Source organism: Rhinoraja longicauda, chromosome 4 (assembly GCF_053455715.1).
Source record: "Rhinoraja longicauda isolate Sanriku21f chromosome 4, sRhiLon1.1, whole genome shotgun sequence".
NCBI classification, from domain to species: domain Eukaryota; kingdom Metazoa; phylum Chordata; class Chondrichthyes; order Rajiformes; family Arhynchobatidae; genus Rhinoraja; species Rhinoraja longicauda.
The window spans coordinates 69,505,397-69,522,574 of NC_135956.1; the positions used below are offsets into that span (position 1 = coordinate 69,505,397).

General features: G+C 48.9%; 1 protein-coding gene across 3 annotated transcripts in view; it reads right to left on the bottom strand.

Annotated features, from left to right (window-relative positions):
* Positions 1-17,178, bottom strand: part of kctd1 (potassium channel tetramerization domain containing 1) — a 77,382-nt gene that overhangs the window by 50,420 nt on the left and 9,784 nt on the right. For 2 of the 3 annotated variants that reach the window (XM_078398017.1, XM_078398010.1), the window contains exons 2-3: positions 15,012-15,088; positions 13,047-13,160 (exon numbers count right to left, since the gene is read on the bottom strand). In XM_078398017.1, the coding sequence (XP_078254143.1) occupies positions 13,047-13,058 (12 nt within the window). In that variant the 5' untranslated portion in view covers positions 13,059-13,160; positions 15,012-15,088. The remainder of the gene's footprint in view (positions 1-13,046; positions 13,161-15,011; positions 15,089-17,178) is intronic. The other variant, XM_078398019.1, reaches the window with a different exon arrangement.

Here is a 17,178-nt window from a genome sequence, read left to right on the forward strand (position 1 = left end):
GTTCTCCATTTCTCACTCCTTTGTTTCTCCCTCCTCCATCCATCACACTCTCCTTCCTCCTCCTTCTTAGTTTACGTCAGTTTAAAGATACAGAATGAAAACAGCCCCTTCGGCCCACCGAGTCCATGCCAACCAGCGATTCCCCCCCCCCCCCACACACTACCCCCCCCCCCCCCCCCCCCCCCCACACAGTAGGGACAATTTACAATCGTTACCGAAACCAAATAACCTACAAACCTGTATGTCTTAGGAGTGTGGGAGGAAACCAGAGCACCCGGAGAAAACCTACAAGGTCGCAGGGAGAACATACAAACTCCATACCAACAGCACTCGTAGTCAGGACCGAACCCAGGTCTCTGGGGCTGTGAGGCAGCAATTCTACCAGTGTGCCACCATGCCACCTCATCTTTCCCTCCATCTCCCACCAGCCTGCTTTCCACCTCTCCTCCTTCTTCTTCCCAAACCCATTTACCCCCATCCGTCACTCCATTTCTCCACCTCATCCCCTTTCCACACCAGCCAAGATGCCCAATCTACACTTGTCCCATTTACCCACAATTGTCCCAGGTCCCTCTAAACCACCTGTCCGAATGTCTTTTAAATGTTGTGATTGTACCTGCCTCAACTACCTCCTCCGGCAACTCTGTTGTGGTTGTCCCGAGTATGTAGGATAGTGTTAGTGTTGAGTTTAGTTTATTGCCACGTGTGCGGAGATACAGTGAAAAGCTTGTATTGTGTGCTAACCAGGCAGTGGAAAGGCAATACATGATCACAATTGAACCGTTCACAGTGTACAGATACAGGATAAAGGGAAAAACTTTAAGTGCAAGACAAAGCCATTAAAGTCCGATCAAAGATAGTTCTTTGGTCTCCAGTGAGGTAGATAACAGCTCAGGACGGCTCACTCTTGGTTGGTAGGATGGTTCGGCTGCCTGGTTGTTGGTAGGATGGTTCGGCTGCCTGGTTGTTGGTAGGATGATAACAGCTGGGAAGAAACTGCTCCTGAATCTGGAGGTGTGCATTTTCACACTTCTATACCTTTTGCCCAATGGGAGAACGAGTGTACTAGGGTGATCACTGGACACTGCGGAGTTGGTGGGCTTGAAGGGCCTGTTTCCACACTATCTCTAAAGCCAATGTTAGGGAGGCAGTGTTAGAAGTCATGGGATCCAGGGTGGATATGACCCCAGGGTCTGATGAGATCTACCCCAGGTTGCTATGGGACACAAGGGAGGGGAGAGCTGTATTCGTGATGCAGACTTTTGCATCTTTGCTCGCCCCAGGTGAAGTGCCTTAAGACTAAAGGTCAGCCAATGTTGTTCCTTTGTTTAAGAAGAGTAGTGGGGATATCGCTTTGTACAAAAGATGGACACAAAATGCTGGAGTAACTCCGCGGGTCAGGCAGCATCTCTGGAGAAAAGGAATAGGTGCCGTTTCAAGTCAGAACCCTTCTGCAGTCTACAGTTTGACAGCCTGAGTCTATCTTCGCTATAAACCAGCATCTGCAGTTCCTTCCTACACTTGGAGTTCTGTATACTGTTTTCATCACCCTGCTATAGGAAGGATGTAATTTAGCTGGAAAGGATGCAGAGTGGCACGGTGGCGCTGCGATAGAGTTGCTGCCTTACAGCGAATGCAGCACCGGAGACCCCGGTTCGATCTCGACTACAGTTGCTGTCTGTACAGAGTTTGTACGTTCTCCCCGTGACCTGCGTGGGTTTTCTCCGAGATCTTCGGTTTCCTCCCACACTCCAAAGACGTACAGGTATGTAGGTTAATTGGCTTGGTAAATGTACAAATTGTCCCTAGTGGGTGTAGGATAGTGTTAGTGTGCGGGGATCGCTGGTCAGCGCAGACCCGGTGGGCCGAAAGGGCTTGTTTCTGCGCTGTATCTCTAAACTAAACCAAAGAAGATTTACAAGGATGTTGCCAGGATTTGCGGGCCTGAGCAATAGGGAGAGGTTAGGTAAGCTAGGACTTTATTCCATGGAGCACAAAGAATTAGGCTGATGGGTGATCTTCTAGAGGTGTAACAATTCATATGGGAATAGATAGGGTGAATGCACTTTTTTTTCCAAGGGTAGGGAAATCAAGAACCAGAGGACATAGGTTTAAGGTGAGAGGGGAAAGATTTAATAGGAACCTGAAGGGCAACCTTTTTACATGGAGGTTGGTGGGTATATGGAACGAGCTGCCAGAGGATGTAGTTGAGACAGGTACTACAATAGCATTTAAAGACACTTGGACAGGTATATGAATTGGATAGGTTTAGGGGATGTAGGCAAATGGGACTAACTTAGATGGGTACTTTGGACGATGGGGACAAGTTGAACCAAAGGGCCTGTTTCCGTGCTGTGTGATGCTATGACTCGAAACCAGATCTCAGATGAGATCTTTTAAGAGGCGTTTGATGAGGGTTTGGGATTGGTGCTCAGACATGGATGGATATGGATCCTGTGTAGACAGATGAGATTATCTTGCCCTGATGTTTGGTACAGTCATTGTGGGCCAAAGGGCCTGTTTGTGTGCTCTACTGTTGTATATTTTGTCGTTTGTGATAGTTATTAACGAGTTGGATGTGAATGCAGAATGAATGATTAGCAGGTGACATGAACATTGGTAGCGCCATGAAGAAGGTTGTCTTGGTCACAGCAAGAAATTTGGTAGAGAATTGACAAATGGTATTTAACTGTAACATGGGTGAGGTGATGCATTTTGAGAGTGTGTACAGTAAATAGTCGGGTGCTAAGAAATGTTAATGAACGGAGCAACCTTGGGAATTAAGTGCAGTATAATTTAGAGATACAGCTTGGAAAACACGCTCATCAGCCTACCGAGTCCACACTGACCATCGATCACCTGTTCACGCCAGTTCTATGTTATCCCACTTTCTCATCCACTCCAAACACATTAGGAGAAATTTACAGAGGACTAATTAACCTACAAACCCGCACATCTTTGGGACGTGGGAGCAAATTCACACGGTCAGGGAAGAACGTGCAAACCCCATACAGACAGCACCCATAGTCAGGATTGAACCCAGGTCCCTGGTGCTGTGAGGTAGCAACTCTACCACTGTGCCACTGTGTCACCATTCAACTCCACAATTCCTTGAAATGGACAACAAAGGTAGAGTGGGTGGTGAGGAAGGCAAATGTGTTCATAAGTGATAGGAGCAGAATTAAGCCATTCGAGTCTACTCCGCCATTCAATCATGGCTGATCAATCTTTCACTCTTAACCCAACTCTCCTGCCTTCTCCCCATAAGCCCCTGACACCCGTTTTAATCTGTATCTCCACCTTAAAAAAATATCCATTAACAGCCTTCTGTGGCAATGAATTCCACAGTTTCACCACCCTCTGACTAAAGAAATTCCTCCTCATCTCCTTGCTAAAGGAGTGTCCTTTAATTCTGAGGCTGTGCCCTCTGGCCCTAGACTCTCCCACTAATGGAAACATCCTCTCCCCATCCACTCTATCCAGGCCTTTCACTATTCGGTAAGTTTCAATGAGGTCCCCCCTCATTCTTCCAAACTCTTGCACTAAACATTATTCCCATTATCATGTATCTGTACGTCGTGAATGGTTCGATTGTAATCTTCTATTGTCTTTCCGCTGACTGGTTAGCACGCAACAAAACCCTTTCACTGTACCTCGGTACACGTGACAATAAACTAAACTCAAACTCGAATATGCAAACAAACTTCTACAGGTGTAGAGGGAACACTGTCTGGTTGCATCACGGCCTGGTTCGGCAATTCAAACGCCCAGAAACAAAGGAGACTACAAGGAGTGGTGGACGCTGCCTGGGTCCATCATGGGTACTGACCTCCCCACCGTTCAAGGGATAGACAGGAGCCGCTGCCCCAAGAAGACAGCCAACATCATGAGAGGCACAGTATGATCCTATTTCAGTATAGGAGCAGGGAGGTTCTGCTGCAGTTGTACAGGGCCTTGGTGAGACCGCACCTGGGGTATTGTGTACAGTTTTGGTCTCCTAATCTGAGGAAATACATTCTAGCCTTAGAGGGAGTACAGAGAAGGTTCACCAGATTGATCCCTGGGATGGCAGGACTTTCATATGAAGAAAGACTGGATAGACTAGGCTTATACTCGCTGGAATTTAGAAGACTGAGGGGGGATCTTATTGAAACATATAAAATTCTTAAGGGGTTGGAGAGGCTAGATGCGGGAAGATTGTTCCCGATGTTGGGGAAGTCCAGAACCAGGGGCCACAGCTTAAGGATAAGGGGGAAGTCTTTTAAGACCGAGATGAGAAAACATTTCTTCACACAGAGTGGTGAGTCTGTGGAATTCTCTGCCACAGAAGGTAGTTGAGGCCAGTTCATTGGCTATATTTAAGAGCGGGTTAGATGTGGCCCTTGTGGCTAAAGGGATCAGGGGGTATGGAGAGAAGGCAGGTACAGGATACTGAGCTGGATGATCAGCCATGATCATATTGAATGGCGGTGCAGGCTCGAAGGGCCGAATGGCCTACTCCTGCACCTATTTTCTATGTTTCTACCACCCTGGCATGTTCCCATCTCACTCCTACCATAGGGAAGAAGATACAGGAGCCTGAGAACCGTGACCTCCAGATCCAAGAACAGTTTCTTCCCAGCAACCAACTTGAACACTACACAACACGAACCTCAGCTGTTTCTCAGCAACTATGATCTTCTATGGTACCTCATTGTTCCTTTTTGAGACATATGATAATAAAACACTCTTGACTCGACGCTTGACTTTGTTTTGGCTTCGGCTTTGCAGTATTATAGTCTGGTTACAGAGTGTTGCTGATTATTGTATTTTTATTTGTTGTGTTGTGCTAATAGGCATATAAAGCCACCAGAATTTATCATCAAAATGCATTTTTGAAGAAGGGTCCCGACCCGAAATGCTGACCATCCATTTTCTCCAGAGACGCTGCCTGACCTGCTGAGTTACTCCAGCACTTTGTCTTTTCTTGTAAACCAGTATCTGCAGTTCCTTGCGTCTCCACCTATATTCCTCCCTCTGGTTTCACATTTCACACCTCCCTCTTTCACTATCTTTTATCTTTTAATCTTTGGCCTTTATACAACCATCAGCCAATCATCAAAAAAACCCTCATATAATAGACAATAGACAATATTGGCCATTCGGCCCTTTGAGCCAGCACCACCATTCAATGTGATCATGGCTGAACACTGGAGTAACTCAATGGGTCAGGTAGCATATCTGGAGAACATGGATAGGAGACGTTTCAAATCAACTCCTTCATCAGACCCGAAATGTCACCTATTCCTGACCCGCTGAGTTACTCCAGCATTTTGTGTCCATCTTTGGTGTAAACCAGCAACTGCAGTTCCTTCCTACACAAAAAAAACCCTCACCTGTATCCACCAATCACTTGTGTGTGCAGAAGGGTCCCAACTGAAAACATCACCTATCCATATTCTCCAGAGATGCTGTCCGACGCACAGTTACTCCAGCACTTTGTGTCTATCTTTGGCATAAACCTGTATCTGCAATTCCTTTTTATTACAACGTTGTAGAGGTCCACACGTTGAGCAAATGTGTTTAATCATTAACCAAATACAGTTCCGTTGCTCACCCGCGCGTGCCCGAGTTCAAATCCCAACTGCCTAATCCTTTGTTCTCTTGGCGTACGACAGCCGCCCACCTGACCATGTGATGGGACGGCCCAGATCACGCCCGGTCCACGCGAGAGTTCGAGCTCGACAAACGACGGTTCGATAGCAAATTGGCTCGGCCCGCCACATGACCCCCCCCAGAACCGGAGTAAAGGAGGCGGTTAGGCTGACGAGTGAGGCGGCCTGCTCGCGTGTATGCTTCTCCTGTGTTCAGGATCGCAGCTGGCGGAGTTGGGCAGGTGAGGTCATCACAGTGCCCTCACTGTTGGTCAATGTCCAAGTGTGCAGGCTTAAGACGGTCCATGGAGACAGTCTCGTGCCTGCCGCCCATGTTGATGACAAAGGTCGTGTGCCGTGTTGCAGTACCTGGAAGGGTCCCTCCTAAGGCCTTTGCAGTGGCGTACGGTGGGAATCCTCGCGAAGGAAGACGTACTGGCAGTCATGCAGGGCGGGTGGGAAGAACGTGGTGATGAGTCCGTGGCAGGACGTTGGGACTGGAGAGAGCTTGCCCATCTTCTCACAGAGGCGCATCAGCATTGTCGTGGCTGGTTCGTGATGTCCACGTGTCGCCGGGATGAAGTCCCCTGGGAGCGTTAGCGGGGTGCCGTACACCAGCTCGGCCGAGGAAGTTGCCAGGTCCTCCTTTGGGCCAGTGCGTATTCCCAGCAGGACCCACGGCACATCATCCATCCAGTCCGGGCCCATGAGCCGTACCTTTAGGGCTGCCTTCAGGTGCCGGTGAAAATGCTCCACGCGGCCATTTGCTTGCAGGTGGTAGGCCATAGTGTGGTACAGCTGAACGCCAAGCAGCCGGGCCATTGCTGATCACAACTCGGGGATGAACTGCTCACCTCTGTCGGAGGAGATGTCCACCTCCAGTGGGCAGTGAGGGCACGTGCACATGTCGCAGTGGAGGTATCCGAGAGCGGGAAAGCTTCCGGCCATCTTGTGAATCGGTCCACGATGGTGAAGAGGTGGGTGACACCTCTGGATGGGGGCAGCGGTCCAACGATGTCGACATGGATGTGGTTGAAACGCCGGTGTGGCAGGGCGAAACTCTGCAGCAGCACCTTGATGTGTCGCTGAATCCTTGAGGATTGACATGGGTGCAAGCCCTGGCCCAGTTGCCGATCTGTTTCCACAACCGGTACCACATGAACTTGGCTGCCATCAGTGCCGTTGTTGCCCGGATGGAAGGGCGAGCCAAACCATGAACCATGTCAAAAATCCGGCGGCGCCAGGCCGCAGGGATGATGGGTCTTGGCAGTCCAGCAGACATGTCGCAAAGGAGCGTGATGTCAGCGGGCCCGAATCGCACATCCTCCAACAACAGGCCTGATATGGCAGTGCAGTAGGCGAGCATCTCCTCATCCTTTCGCTGGGCGGCTGCTGTGCCAAAGTGAATGGCTTTGATGGCGGTGCGGGACAACGCATCTGCGACCCGGTTGGACTTGCCTGCGATGTGCTGGACGCAATTCGTGTATTCTGAGATGTCGGCCAAGTGACGCTGCTGCCGGGATGACCCGGGATCGGACACCTTGGCAAAGGCAAACGTGAGTGGCTTGTGATCGGTGAAAGCTGTGAAATCCCTGCCCTCGAGGAAGTTGCGGAAATGCCGGATGGCCAGGTAGAGCGCGAGGAGCTCCCAGTCGAAAGTGTGATGTTTGGTGGACCGTGTGGGGTGGGAGGACCCGTTGCTCCTCCCGTGCAGCAGGTGGCGCTGCACAGGACGAAGGGAGATGTTTTGTACATAGTTATCTTGGCTGTACACAGTGTGGAGTGTGCAGTCAGATCGTGTGGTTGCAGCCATTTTAGTTGTCTTGCTGCCAGCATTGGGTTAATGTAATAAAGACCTCTGTTCTACCTTGAAGACTCTGAAGTTTTATACAGACATAGAAGAGGAACACGAAAGAAAGCGCTGTATTTCTGCACGGGGGGGTTCAGGTGATGACTGAAAAAGGCGAGGAGCTGCCAGCTTCCATTTATCAGTTGTTCCAGCACCCCGCCCACAACTATGCCAGATGCGTCAACCGTGAGAGCTGTTGGCGCATTGGACCACGGATGGACCAACATCGTCGCCTTTGCCAGCGCCTCTTTGGCATTGTTGATCGGGGACATGACTGCGTCGTCCCAAACGAGCTCTTTCGGCTTGTTGGCCAGGTCCTTGAACAGCGGTTGCATGATCCTGGCGGCTGCTGGCACGAAACGGTGGTAGAGGTTGACCATGCCGACAAACTCTTGGAGTCCCTTCACCGTAGAGGGTTTGTGAAACTTGCGAATGGCCTCAACCTTGGTCGGGAGCGGGACCGCACCGTGCTGGTTGATGTGGTGGCCGAGGAAGCTGATAGAAGGGAAACCAAACTGACACTTGGCAAGGTTGATGGCCAGGCCATGCTCATTGAGCCGCTGGCAGAGCAGCCGGAGGTGTGCGCGGTGTTCCTGGTGAGAGCGGCTGGCGACGAGGATGTCGTCGAGGTAGATGAACACGAAGTCCAGCCCGCGGCCTACCGTGTCCATGAGCCGTTGGAAAGTCTGGGCGGCGTTCGTGAGGCTGAAAGGCATCTGTAGGAGCTCAAAGAGCCCAAACGGGGTGATGAGAGCCGTCTTGTGGATGATAGCCGCGTACCAGGTCGATTTTGGAAAAAACCCTGGTGCCGTTCAGATGGGCCCTGAAGTCCTGGATGTGAGGGACAGGGTACTGGTCGGCCGTTGTGACCTCGTTGAGACGGCGGCAATCCCCACAGGGTCTCCAGCCCCGAGACGCTTTGCAGACCATGTGAAGCGGGGATGCCTACGGGCTGTCTGAGCACTGTGCCCATTTCCTCCATCTTGCGGAACTCGTCTTTGGCCAGTTGGAGCTTGTCAGGGGGCAGGCTGCGTGTGTGTGCATGGAGTGGCGGTCCGGTGGTAGGGATATGGTGCCTATGGATATGGTGCCCCCATGCTTGGGGCTGGCCGTTGTGAACTGGGGGGTTATGATGTTGGGGAAATCGGGAAAGATTCTGGTGTACTTGTTGTCGGGAAAGGTTACCGGGCCGAGATGTGGCGCAGTCAATTCGGCGTGGCGCAAAACGATCGACTCGAACGTCTCAGAATTGACGAGACGTCATCCCTTCACGTCGACCAGCAGGGTACGCGCCCGGAGGAAATCGGCACCCAGCAGCGGTTGAGAGACGGCAGCGATAGTAAAGGGCCACTTGAAGTGACAGGAGTTGAAGCTGAGCGGGATCGTGCGGACTCTGTACGTCTTGATGTTGCTGCTGTTGGCGACAGCGAGAGGAGGCCCCCTCTTTTCGGAAGGTGTGTCGACCCCCAATGGGGGCAAAACACTGACCTCTGCTCCCATGTCCATGAGAAAACGCCGCCCCGAATGACGATCCCAGGTGTAGAGGAGGCGATGCTTCTGGCCTGCCTCAGTAGCCCACTACTGGCAGTTTCCTGGCGTTTCCCGGAATGAGTGCAGGGTGGACGGCATCGGCGGGCCTCGGAACGCCGCCTTTGGTGGTAGTAACACCACTCACCCTTGCCGACGTCGCTCGTGGACGGCTTCACTGCCACACCTTTGGTGGAGGCTGGGCCCGGCCGCTTGCCCCCTGGCTGATGGTGGCGCCACCCTGCTGTTTCGCCTGCCACAGCACGTCCGCACGGGCTGCCAGCCGTCGGGGGTCAGTGAAATCGTCAGCCGCAAGGAGCAGGTGAATATCCTCGTGCATCTGCTCAAGGAAAACCTGTTCGAACAGGAGGCAGGACTTGTGTCCGTCCATCAGGGCGAGCATTTCATCCAGCTTTTCCGTCAGGATAGTTTGTCTGTTTGTCTGTTTGTTTCTATGTTAATTGTATTTGTAAAGCGCTTTGTGCATGTGTTAAGGCGCTATATAAAATAAATATATTATTATATTATTATTATAAGCACGGACGGCTTGCGGTCGCCTCGGCCCTCCATGTGCAGGAGTCTGGCTGCCCTGTCGCGGTGGCTGGGACCGAAAGTCGAATGAGGAGCGTTTTGAGGCCCTCGTACTTGCCCTCGGCTGGTGGCTGGCGAAGGTAATCGATTATGCGCTCTGCTCCAGCGCACTGAACACGTAGTAGTATTTGGTGGCATCGGCGGTGATCTGGCGGATGTGGAACTGGGCTTCAGCCAGTTGAAACCACACGTGGGGCTGTGATGTCCAGAAAGCGGGCAGTTTGATCGAAACTGCGTGCTGCTGGTCTGGGCTGTCGGCTGCAGACAAGATACAATCCAAAAATAGGCCATTTTGGATCGTCGGGGTCACCACTGTAGAGGTCCACGCATCGTGTAAACACTCCGTTTAATAATTAACCGAATGCAGCCCCCGTCGCTCACCCGCGTTCAAACCCCAACTGCCAAATCCTTTGTTCTCCTGGTGTACAGCGGCCCGTCCCCCTGACCGCGTGATTAGTCGGCCCAGATCACGCCCGGTCCACGCGAGAGTTTGAGCCCGACAATCAACGGTTCGATACCAAAGTGGCTCGGCCCGCTACAACATTATCATAATTCCGTAGCCAGTACGCAGTGGTCATATTGTGACAGACAGGCTATGTTTTGGGTCGGGACCCTTCTTTAGAATGGTCTTTATTTTCATATTTTAGACTTTAGAGATACAGCGCGGAAAAAGGCCCTTCGGCCCACCGGGTCCGCACCAACCAGCGATTCCCGTCCACCATTACTGTCCTACACACAGGACAATTTACAAATTTCACCAAAGACGATTAACCTGTCAACCTGTACATCTTTGCAGTGTGGGAGGAAACCAGAGCACCTTGAAAAAACCCACGCGGTCACGGAGAACGTACAAACTCCGTACAGACAGCACCCGAGGTCAGGATCGAACCGGGTCTCTGGCGCTGTGAGGCAGCAACTCTACCGCTGCGCCACTGGTCCGCCCTTTTACTGGCTTAGTTTCAGATTTCAGGCATCTGCGGGTTTTTTCACAGTCAGTTTCCTAACATCAAACAAGTAGTATGGACAAGCCACATTGATAGCAACACTGAGCCACAAGGTAATAATAACCACCGCATGCATCTCTTCATTGCATTTTCTTGCTTTTACCTCACCTCCTTAGCATAGGAAAACATCGCAAAGCGCTTCACAGCACAGCAACAGGAAACAAGCATATACTCCAGTAGAATCATAAGTTACAGCATAACAATGGAAATGACTGATACAGTATAGCAACAAAAAATATATTTGGGTTCTCAAAACACCAACCAAGAATATGACACTGTATATCACAAAGTACTGGAGTAAATTAGCGTGTTAGCATCGCGTGAGAACATGGATAGGTGATGTTTTGGGTCGGGACCCTTCTTCAGATTCTCTGACTGTCTCAATCCTGAATCTTGGGTCACTGAAGAAGGGGCGGCATGGTTGCACAATGGTAGAGTTGCCACCTTACAGCACCAGAGTCTATGGTTCGATCCTAACCACGGGTGCTGTCTATACAGAGTCTATAAAGTATGTTTTCCCTGTGACCGTGTGGGTTTTCCCCAGGTGCTCCAGTTTCCTCCCACACTCCAAGGATGTGCAAGTTTGTAGGTTATTTGGCTTTGGTAAAATTTATACATTTTCCCTAGTGTGTAGGATAGTGTTAGTGTACGGAGTGATCGCTGTTCAGCGTGGACCCGGTGTGCTGAAGGCCCTGTTCGTGCACTGTATTTCTAACTAAACTAAAAAGGTTGTGACCCAAAACGTCGCCTCACCATGTTCTCCAGAGATGCTGCCTGACCCGATAAATTACTCCAGGACCTATGTTCCTTGTGTCTATGATCTGATATAGCAGCAGAGAATCATCTAATTTATATATAGCAGAGGAAGACACGTAGTGCTGAAGTAACTCAGCGGGTCAGTCAGTTGGTTGATTAAGGTAGTGTAATATGCCTCTGCATTTTCCTTCCCTCCTCACATCAATACACCAGTTATATATAGTGTAGCAGAGAGATAGCTGTGATTACACAATAGCAATAGAAGGAAGCACATATTTCACACAATGTACCCACAGAAACAGAATATCAAAATCTTAAACACAGAAAGACATATTTGATAAGTAAACAATCTACTAGAATTCTGGTGACTCTGGATGGAAGTGCTAGATAACTAAAGATAAAAACATGGATAGGTGACATTGTGGTTCACAATCCTTCTTCAGCTTTCAGTCCCGTCCCGAAACATCGTCTACCCACCTTGAGTCTGAAGAAGGATCGCAACCGGAAGGCAACCATCTATGTTCTCCAGAGATTATGCCTGACCCGCTGAGTTTTGAATCTTTGGATACCAGTCCGTCTACGTTTACCTAGGGTGATCTTATCGTGGTGTATAAGATCATGAGGAGTATAGATAGGGTAAATGCTCCGAGTCTTTTACCCAGAGTAGGGGAATCAAGAACCAGGGAACATAGGTTTAAGGGGAGAGGGGAAAGATTTATTGGGTTCCCGAGGAACAACTTTTTCACAGTAGCTGGTGGGTAAATGGAACCAGCTGCCAGATGAGGTAGTTGAGGTATGTACTATAACAACTTTTAAAAGACATTTGGACGGGTACATAGGGATAGGAATGGTTTAGAGGGATATGGGCCAAAAGAAGGCAGGTGGGACTCGTGTAGATGGGGCATGTTGGTCAGTGTCGGCAAGTTGGGCCGCAGGGGCTGTTTCCCTGTTGTATGACTGTGACTATATTATATCTCTCAACAGATATGACAAGGAAATCGAACAACCCAGTAGTTTAGAAAATAAAAACCAAATTTTCCCCTCAAATGCACAAATTAAAATTCATATGTATAACTGGAAATCTTAAAAAACCATAAATGCCAATGAGTTGATTAAATGGATAATCTAGTCTTCAGGCTACGATTATGATTCAGGGCTCTTTTGTAAAAACAAAACGTCCCCAAATGGTTTTTATTCAGGGGATAAGATTTAAGGCAACATTCCAGAGGGAAAGCAAGATTTCTTATCCTCTCTGCAATGCACTCTGATCTTAGAAAATTCTGGAAGTGGCATCACAGGTCGATCGGATGGTGCAGAAGTTTTTTGGAACACTGGCCTTCATCAGTCGAGGAACTGAGCTCAGAAGTTGGGACATTGTGTTAAAGTTACACAAGACGTTGATGAGGTTTCACTTGGAATATAGTTTAGTTTAGAGATACAGCATGGAAACAGGCCCTTCGGCCCATTGAGTCCACACCGACCATTGCATACCCATTCACACTAGTTCTACCTTATGCTATCTTACACACTCGGGGCAACAACCAATTAATCCACAAACCTGTGTAAAAAAAACCTGCTCCGCACATCTTGTGTAAACTTTGCCCCACTCACCTTAAATGTTCACATTTACGTATGGTATTATCTGATTTGGTTGCATAGCATGCAAAACAAAGTTTTTCACTGTACCTTGGTATACATGGTACCGATAGATCGCGTTGGTCTAGGCAGACTGAGCAGAGGTTTTCAGCAAAACGATCGCCGAGCCTGCGCTTGGTCTCGCCGATATATAGGAGTCCATGCCTGGAAAAGCGGATACAGTAGATGAGGTTGGAGATGATGCAAGTGAACCTCTGCCTCACCTGGAAACTGTTGGGGTCCTTGGAGGAGGTAAAGGGACTAGGTGTTGCATCTCCCGGTTGCAGGGGAAAGTACCTGGGGAGGGGGTGGTTTGGGTGGGCAGGGATGTGTTAACCAGGGAGTTGCGAAGGGAACGGTCTCTGCGGAAAGTGGAATGGAGTGGAGATGGGAAGAAATGACTAGTGGTGGGATCCCGTTGGAGGTGGTGGAAATGTTGGAGGATTATTTGCTGTATGCGATGGCTGATGGGGTGAAAGATGAGGACTAAGGGAACTCTGTCCCTCTTGCCACTGGGGAGAGTGGGGAGCAAGAGCGGAGCTGCGTGGTACTGAGGAGACACGTTTGAGGGCTTCAATTATGATGGAAGAGGGGAACCCTCGTTCCCTAAAGAATGAGGACATCTCAGATGTCCTGGTACGGAACACCCCATCTTGGGTGCAGATGCGGTGTCGACGGAGGAATTGTGAGTAAGGGATCGAGTCTTTGCAGGAGGCAGGTGGGAAGGAGTGTAGCCAAGATAGCTGTGGGAGTCATACATGTCAGTTGATAGTACATCTCCTGTGATGGAGGCGGTGAGATCAAGAAACGGAAGGGAGATGTCGGAGATGGTCCAAATGAATTTGAGTGCAAGATGGAAATTGGTGGTGAAGTTAATGAGTCAGTGAGTTCTGCATGGTTACAGGGGGTAGCACCGTTGCAGTCGTCAATGTAGCGGAGGTAGAGTTCGGGGGTGGGGCCAGTGTACTCCTGGAACAAGGATTGTCCGATATACCCTACAAAGAGGCAGGCATAGGTGGGGCCCATGCAGCTGCCCATAGCTACGCCTTGGATTTGGAGGAAGTGGGAGGAATCGAAGGCAAAGTTATCGAGAGTGTTGGTAGAGGGAAGTTGGCTGGTTCTGAAGTCGAGGAAGAAACGGAAGGCTTTATGACCTTGGTGGGGGATGGAGGTGTAGAGTGACTGAATGTCCATAGTAAAGATGAAGGAGTGGAGGCCTGGAAAACATGTCATTGATGAGACGAATGGCGTGTGAGGTGGCTTGGACATAGGTCGGGAGGGATTGGACCAAGGGGGATAGGATGGAGTCGAGGTATGTGGAAATGAATTCAGTGGGACAGCAGCAGGCAGAAACATTGGGTCAGCCAGGGTAGTTCTGTACTCTAAGGTAGACACAAAATGGTGGAGTAACTCAGCGGGTCAGGCAGCATCCCCGGAGAGAAGGAATCTGGCGTTCTTTCCTACACATAGTTCTGTACTCTTCTATGTTCTATGTAAATACTATCAGGTCAAATTCAAGGACAATAGTTTTGTTTTGCATGCAAACCAAACAGATCAGATAATGCCATATTTAGATATAATCAAGTCCAACTCAAGTACAATAGGTAGAGCAAAGGGGAAGATACAGAGTGCAGAATATAGTTCTTATCATTGTAGTGCATCAGTTCCACAGATAAAATCGAATATCAGCAACGGGGTAGAGGTGAATCGGACACTACCCTAGCTTGTGGAATGCACTTTCAGAAGCCTGATAGCAGAGAGGAATTAATATAATTCCATCAAACTCAATTACAATAGGTAGAGCAAAAAGGGAGATTTTGTTCCCTTTTGATGTGTCTTTTGATTTCCTCATCTGCTGGATTACCCTTAAGGTTGGATTTAGTGTGTCGAATCTCCCAGTTCACACCAAGTGTTCCATCAGTTGGAAACCATTTCCCCCATCCCTGGCGCAAGTAAAAACATGAACATTTCACCAAACTGAAATCGCTTTAGTAAAAGTAAATCAGCGGTGCCTACCTGTACAATCACAAGACTGATTTCCTCACAAGGATTAAACGTGAAACGCTGAATATACTCAACAGGTCAGGCAGCATCTGTGGAGAGAGAAGCATAAAATTAACGTTTGATTTCTGCAGATGCTGTAATCTTGAGTAAAATCTAAGTGCTGGAGGAACTCAAGATCTGTGGGCAGCACGTTAGAGTTGCTGCCTCACAGTGTCAGAGACCCGGATTTGATCCTGACCACGGGTGCTGTCTGTGTGGAGTACAGTCCTCCTGAAAACATTGTATCCCTGTTTGTTTTGTTGTCACCTTATCCTAGCTAACAATGGTCTATTCTACATTCTCCTTTGAGCTTCATCTCTTATGATACACCCTGTAACTCCCTCTCCCCTGACGCTCAGTCTGAAGAAAGGTCTCGACCCAAAACGCTACACATTCCTTCTATCCAGAGACACTGTCCCACTGAGTTACTCCAGCATTGTGTCCATCTTTGGTAGGCCAAAGGGCCTGTTTCCACGCTGTATCTCTAAAGTCCTCATAAGACTAAGACTGTTCGGCATGTTTGCCCCGGCTCTTACCAACCTCTACAGATGCACCTTGGAAAGCATTCTATCAGGATGCAGCCCAGCTTGATTTGGCAACAGCTCTGCCCAAGACCATAAGAAATAATAATCGTACTTTGGGGATGAAGGTGCTAAGTTTGCATTGATATTAAATACAGACATATAAAATTAAGAAGACACAAAGTGCCTTCAGTGGGTCAAGCAGTATCTCAGGAGAACATGGGTAGGCGGCATTTCAAGTGGGGATCCTTCTTCCTGACCCCTAAAATGACCCACTGAGTTAATCCAGCACTCTGAGTCTTCTTTTGTAAACCAGCATCTGCAGTTCCTTCTTTGGACTTTAGACTTTAGAGATACAGCATGAAAACAGGCCCTTTGGCCATTGAGTCCACGCCGACCAACAATCACTCCGACACGAGCTCCATCCTACACATTAGGGACAATTTACAATTAACAGCAGCTAATTAACCTCCAAATCTGAAGAAGAGTCTCGAAACGCCACCTATTCTCCAGAGATGCTGCCTGATCTGCCGAGTTACTCCAGGATTTTGTGTTTGTCAACCTTAAGTCTTTAGAACTTATGTATTTGGAATGTGGGAGGAAACTGGAGCACCCAGAAAAAAAACCCCACGCAGCCACATATAAAATTAGGACAGGTTAAGAAATGCAGAATTTTTTAGTCAGAGGGTGGTGAATCTGTGGCATTCTTTGCCACGGAAGGCTGAGAAGGCCAAGTCAATGGATATTTTTAAAGCAGAGATTGACAGATTCTTGACTAGCATGGGTGTCAGTGTTGTGGGGAGAAGGCAGGAGAATTGGGTTGAGAGGGAAAGATAGATCAGCCATCATTGAATGGCGGAGTAGATTTGATGGGGCCGAATGGCCTTATTCTGCTCTAAGAACTTATGAACTTATGAAGTTTAGGGCACAAGAGTACAATGCCTTAAGCTACAGCTTTGAAACCTGCCTATGACTCAAAATAAATTAAATCATTGCAGCAAGTGATGCTGAAGCAACTGTCTGAGAATGATAGGCTGAATTAATATGTCACTGAACAATTATAGTTATGTTTTATTGTGAACAAAATCGACCTCCCAATGTCTCACACTAACCTGCATGTTTCGCATTTGGGAGTGGCACAGTGGCACAGCGGTAGAGCTGCTGCCTCATAGTGCCAGAGACCCGGGTTCGATCCTGACCACGGGTGCAATCTGTGTGGAGTTTGCACATTCTCCCTGTGATTGCGTGGGTTTTCTCTGCGTGCTCTGGTTTCTTCCCACTGTACCCAAAGAGTACAGGGTTGTAGGTTAATTGGCTTTGGTAAAAAAGATTGTAAATTGTCCCTAGTGTTCAGGATTGTGCTAGTGTATGGGGTGATCGCTGGTCGGCAGGGACTTGAAGGGCCGCTCAGGCAACCGAACCATCTTACAACAACTAGACAGCTGTCCTGAACAACTATATACCTCAGATAGTAGAGACCCTCCGACTATCTTTCATCGGACTTTACTGTGCACTGAACATTATTCACATTATTCCATTTATCATGTATCTGTACACTGTAAATGGCTCGATTGTGATCATGTATTGTCTTTCCACTGCTGGTTAGCATCCAACAGAAA